Consider the following 5,906-nt stretch of genomic DNA (forward strand, 5'->3'; position numbering starts at 1 on the left):
CTGTACTTCGTCTTCTGCGTGGACTCCTCGGAGAGCGAGCTGGGCATCCTGGACCTCATCCAGGTCGGTCTCTCTGCTGTCAGGTTTGCTTTCCCCCAAAGCACGGCTCTCACCGGGCAACCCGGCCACAACACCTTCCAGGTGCCCTTCGTGTCTGCGGCACCTCCGCGCTGTCCTGCTGGAAAGGGCTGTGGAGCTGCTCTGGGGGCTGCCATGGGGAGGGGGAGCTGCACACGCCTGACCACAGCTCCCACGCATGGAAGCAGCAGGAGAACTCAATCCAAATGGATTCATTTAAAAAATAGAATCACAGAATCATTGAGGCTGGCAAAGATCCTTAAGATCATCGAGTCCAACCACAAACCTCACACTGCCAAGTCCATCACGTCCCTAAACGCCACATCCACCCAAATTGTAAATAGCTCCAGGGATGGTGACTCAGACACTTATCTGGGCAGCCTGTTCCAGTGCTTGACAACCCTTTTGGTGAAGAAATTCCTCCTCAAATCCAATGTAAACCTCCCCTGGTACAACTGGAGCCCATTTCCTCTTGTCCTGTCCCTTGCTCCTTGGTTGAACAGACCCACCCCCACCTCTCTCCACCCTCCTCCAAGGGACTTGCACAGAGCCACAAGGTCTCCCCTCAGCCTCCTTTTCTCCAGGCTCAACACCCCCAGTTCCCTCAGCCACAAGGGAACTCAGCACACTTGTGCTCCAGACCCTTCCCCAGCTCCGTTCCCTTCTCTGGACACGCTCCAGCACCTCCATGTCCTCCTTGGAGTCAGGGACCCAAAGCTACAAGTTCATTTTAAAAATTGTGTTCAAACACTGTGGCCTTGTAAAGGGACCTTTGCCAAATCCGGCTAACAGCAGGCGTGCGAGTGTGGCACGGTGACCAGCCCTTGTCCCAGTGCTGTGACAGATCAGGACATTGACACCTGGGCTTTCACCCACAACAGCCAAGTCCTGTGTATTCAGCTGCGTCCAAGCCTGGAGCCCCCAACACAAGAAAGGTGTGGAGCTGTTGGAGCGGGGCCAGAGCAGAGCCAGGAAGATGGTCAGAGGGCTGGAGCACCTCTCTGCTGGAGAAAGGCTGAGAGAGCTGGGCTTGTTGAGCTTGGAGAAGAGAAGGCTCCAGGGAGAGCTCGTTACAGCCTTCCAGTAATTGAAGGGAGTTTAGAAACAGGAGGGAGGGCGACTTCTGACATGGGCAGAGAGTGACAGGACAAGGAGGAAATTTTCACCCAGAGAGTGGTGAGACCCTGGCCCAGGTTGCCCAGAGAATCCCTGGAAGTGTTTGTGGCCAGGTTGGATGAGGCTTTGAGCAACCTGGTCTAGTGGAAGGTGTCCCTGCTGCTGGCAGGGGGGTTGGAACTGGATGGGTTTTGTCCCCGCTCAGGGTGACACCCCGGGGCACAAGTTTCTGGTCGGGGCTCTGTGGGAAGCATCTCACGTTGGTCTGTGCTGACCTTCCCTTCCTGCCCCTTGCAGGTGTTTGTGGAGACGCTGGACAAGTGCTTTGAGAATGTCTGTGAGCTGGACCTCATCTTCCACATGGACAAGGTGGGTGGTGGGCTCTGCGTGCTCCTCCAGGCCAGCACCATCGTTCCCCCCAGTGCCTGGCTGCCCTGGAGCCCAGCTCTCCCTAGAGCCCGTGCTCCCTCGGGCAGGAACCGGCCCGGCCTTGTGCTCTGGAGCCTTTCAGGAGAAGCCGTTGGTAGGTTCAGAGTCACTTTTTGGGGAGACATTGAAATCCAGGATAGGGAAGTTGTCAGCGTAGGGTCTTTGTAAGCTGCTCACGTCACAGCATCCCAGAATGGCCTGGATTGGAAAAGCCCTTTAAGCTCATCGGGTCCAACCATAAACCCAACACTGACCAGTCCCTGACTAACCCATGTCCCTCAGCACTGTGTCTACATGACTCTTCAATCCCTCCAGGGATGGGGACTCCACCACTGCCCTGGGCAACCCCTTCCAATGCCTCAGAACCCTTGCAGCAAAGAAATTCTTCCTCACATCCCATCTCAACTGCCCTGGCCACAACTGAACCCAGCACTTGAGCTGCAGCCTCACCAGTGCCCAGTCCAGGGGGAAGAGAACTTCCCTGGTCCTACTGGCCACACTGGTGCTGATCCAGGTCAAGTGGTGGGTCCAACTGAGGCTTCACTTTTGGTTGTCTCCACGGGCTGGCACTGATGGAGCTGGGGGGGTTCCAGGGATGTTTCACCTCTTCTCTGCACCGTGGGACCCATTGGGACTCTTGTTAATGTTTTACTAGAGCTGCAGGGAAAAAAAGGGAAGGAACAATGGGAGTGTTTGGAATACAAATGTTTGGTAAACTTTTGTTTGAGCCACAGCCTGTGATGCTTCCTCTTTAGCTGGACAGTTTCTGGGCGGAAACCCATCCTCTTTGATCATCTCATAGATGGGGCGGGAGATAGCCACGACTGTGCTTAGGGAAAGGAGAGGCTGGGCTGACGTGGGCTGGACTGTTGTTGCTGTTGATAAGGGTTTTCTTGCTTTGTTGAAGACAAAACATGCCAACAAAAAAAAAAAAAAAAAGAGGAATGGAAAAAAATCAATAAGGGCTGTAAAATGTTTCCTTTCTGTGGGCGATCCCAACTTATGAACTCTGGCAGAGAAATGGAGTTAGCAAATCTTGGAAGGCAATCTGGATCAGCTGAATGGACTAGCAACTGGTGAAGTAAGACTTTGATTTCATAATTTGCCCGGTTGTAAACTTTCAGACATGCTACAACGTTGATTATCTCGTCAGCAACAGCGTTCTTATCAAAGGAGAGGAAGGAGGAAGTCAGGAGGAAGGAGGAGCACCTGCAGGAGAGCGATAGCAGCCACCGTCACCTCTGGCCACATCTGGGGGAGGATGCGCTCCCAGTTACTTGTTTCGTGGCGTGACCAAGACCCGGCAGCTTTACTCTCAGTCTGCAGGCAGAGGCAGGGGACGTTACCCTCTTGCTTGTCTCTTTTGCCAGCAGTAGCAGGGATGGTCCTTCCTCTGGACCCTCCTGCCAGGCGAAGGGTTCAAAGGAGTCGGGAGGTTTCTGACTGGGGAGACACTGGGCTCGGTCACCCCCCGGCTCTCCCACCAGTTGGGCTTGTTGACTTCCCGTCCCGTGCTCCTGCTGCTTCCCAGCCTTGACTTCAGCCTTGGCCGCTATCAGTGGGTCCTCTCCTCTTTTGTTCTATATCTGGCACGTGTTTACTTCTCAGACGTGTCCGTGTTGAGTGCCCGTGGGGTGGGTGGGCAGATGGGTGGTGTTAGGGGTGGTGGGAAGACACCCGTGTGTCCTGGTGGTCCCTGGGTCTCACCCCTTGGATGCCTGGGCAGGGTTTCTGTGACTGTGCTGATGTCCCAGCGCTCCCACTCAGCCCTGCTGCTGGGCTTTCCCTGTGCCAAGGGCCGTGCAGGGCCCTGGCAGACAAGTTGCAGTTGGTCAGTTCCTGACTAAAACGGGAGAGGAGGCAGATTTGTTGAGCAGACTTTGGCTGTGGACATCCCCAACCCAGCAGGTCCTGGCTGGGATTTGGGTGCAGCTTTTTCTGGGTCCCGTGATTTTCTTTCCTTGCCTTAGGATCCACCTTACGCGCTGTAGGCAGCACAGGGGCGGTGAAATGAGAGCTGCTGCGGGTTTCGGTCCCTGCTCTCGCTGCGGGCAGCTGGATGGGGCTGACGGGTCTGTGGTTCTCAGGCACCAGTGGCACCAGTGTGTGTAGGCTGTCGGCTTTGGGAGCAGCACCCTCGGAGCTGCCGGGATCCCTCTCTCACAAGGGGAGGCTGGAGCCACGGAGCTGTGGGGCGGCTCAGAGGAGGCTGTTGCCCAGCCCCTGGATGTTCTTCATACCTTGGAGGAGAACGTGATTTTCGCTAAGCAGCTGCGAGGTCCTGGAGAGGACAGGCTTTGTTCAGGAAGCACTGTGTTTCGGTTTGGAAAACAAAGCTTACTTGGGATTTCTGCCCTGTTGGTTTTGATCCAACTTGGGCTGAAGCCAGATCTTGAAGGAACAACATTTCCTGCAGCCCAGATGCTCTCCTGTCATGGGGAGCTGCGAGCACCGGCCGGCACGGTGTGGGCTGAGCTGAGGCTGCGCTGCGGGACAGGACAGTGGTTCCAGGGCTGTGGGACAGGACAGCAGTTCTGGGGCTGCAGGACAGTGGTTCCAGGGCTGTGGGACAGGACAGCAGTTCTGGGGCTGCAGGACAGTGGTTCCAGGGCTGTGGGACAGGACAGCAGTTCTGGGGCTGCAGGACAGTGGTTCCAGGGCTGTGGGACAGGACAGCAGTTCTGGGGCTGCAGGACAGTGGTTCCAGGGCTGTGGGACAGGACAGCAGTTCTGGGGCTGCAGGACAGTGGTTCCAGGGCTGTGGGACAGGACCTTCTGAGGTGGCAGAACAGTGGTGCGAGGGCTGCGGGACAGGACAGTGGTTCCAGGGCTGTGGGACAGGACAGAGGTTCCAGGGCTGTGGGACAGGACAGCGGTTCCAGGGCTGTGGGACAGGACAGTGGTTCCAGGGCTGTGGGACAGGACAGTGGTTCCAGGGCTGCGGGTGTCCCAGGAAGGTGCTCTATCGCCCGTGGTTTGCCCTGTGTGGTGCGGATCCCGCACACCTTGCTGCTCCTGGTGCTGTTGGAGCAGGACGCGACCCGTGGGGAGCCCGGCGGGGTGTCAGGCTCACTGTTGGCACAGAGCTGGCTTCCCCCTTGTAGCAGGTTCCCTCACTTGGGTTATTTTTCACAGCATTGCCACAGGGCAGTGTTTGCCACACGGAGTTACAGGTGCAGCTTACCCTCATGGAGCCATAAAACAATGTCATAACTTCACCAGCTTCCAGTAATCACCGATTTCAGGGAAGGAACCAGAGACCCATAAATTCATTATCTGTGCTGGGTGGTTGTTGGGAGCTGCTGACTCAGCAAGGAAGCGGCTGTGGGGGGTGGCGGGGGGAGCAGCAGACCCCGGGGAGGGGCACAGACTCTCTCGGTGGTTTTGTGCTTTTTTGGTGCCTCTGTCACCATCTGTCCTAAGAGAGAAAGCGGAGAAGTTTCGCTCCAACCTGGCATTCTGGGAAGAAAAAAATAGTTCTGGGAGGAAGTGTCCTGCCCGGTGTGGTGGCTCTGGGTGGCCCTGGGGCCTCTGCTGCCCTGTGGGCTCCTCTGCAGCACATTTTCTAGGCAGGGAGCTGTTCCCAGGTGTCACCCAGCCCCGTCTCTGAGGGCTGCCCTGTGCTTAGTGCTCCCTTGGGTGACGTTTGCTCCGGCCTCAGTGGAGGTGTCCTCCAGAGCAGAACCATGAGCAGTAAGTGGGGCTGACAGACTCCCCCTGTGCTGAGGACCACAGCCACCCTCGTGCTCTCTGGGACTGTGTGGGCTGAGGGGAGAATGGGGCTGGATTTGTGTCTCTCAGGGAAATGTTGGCCCCTAATGTGCTTCCACACCAGCCTGCTGGCACCGTGCCCACTGTGCTCCTGACCAGTCCGTGCTGGGCTGGCGCTGCAGCCTTCCCTTCCCTCCCTTCCCTCCCTTCCCTTGCAGGTTCACCACATCCTGCAGGAGATGGTGATAGGTGGCATGGTGCTGGAGACCAACATGAATGAGATCGTGGCTCAGGTGGAAGCCCAGAGCAAGCTGGAGAAGGCGGAGGTGAGTGGTGATGCCGCGGCTCTTCCCGTGGGAGGCTGATGGACTCCAGGGTGCGAGGGGGGGACGGACTGTGGGGTCTGGAGCTGACATGTGGGGTGCCACTGCTATCCCTGGTCTCTCTGCCTCAGTCCTCCAGGAGAGGCCTGGGGGGTCCCTCCCCAGCTGTGCTTCTCACTGCTTAGAATCATAGATATATCACAGATGGTTTGGGCTGAAGGGACATCCAGTCCAACCCCCTGCAGTGAC

The 5,906-nt window shown here is 57.1% G+C and overlaps 1 protein-coding gene across 1 annotated transcript; it reads left to right on the forward strand.

Moving 5' to 3' along the window:
• Window positions 1-3: 3 nt before the first annotated feature.
• On the forward strand, window positions 4-5,699 carry LOC104526862 (AP-3 complex subunit sigma-2-like; the record flags this gene model as incomplete). Its single annotated transcript, XM_010170435.1, has 3 exons — window positions 4-63; window positions 1,492-1,563; window positions 5,553-5,699. Coding segments are annotated over 3 exons (279 nt in total), but the record flags the coding sequence as incomplete, so codon positions are not given.
• Between the last annotated feature and the right edge of the window lie 207 nt (window positions 5,700-5,906).

The sequence above is a fragment of the Antrostomus carolinensis genome, unplaced genomic scaffold (assembly GCF_000700745.2).
Source record: "Antrostomus carolinensis isolate BGI_N321 unplaced genomic scaffold, ASM70074v2 scaffold25496, whole genome shotgun sequence".
NCBI lineage: Eukaryota > Metazoa > Chordata > Aves > Caprimulgiformes > Caprimulgidae > Antrostomus > Antrostomus carolinensis.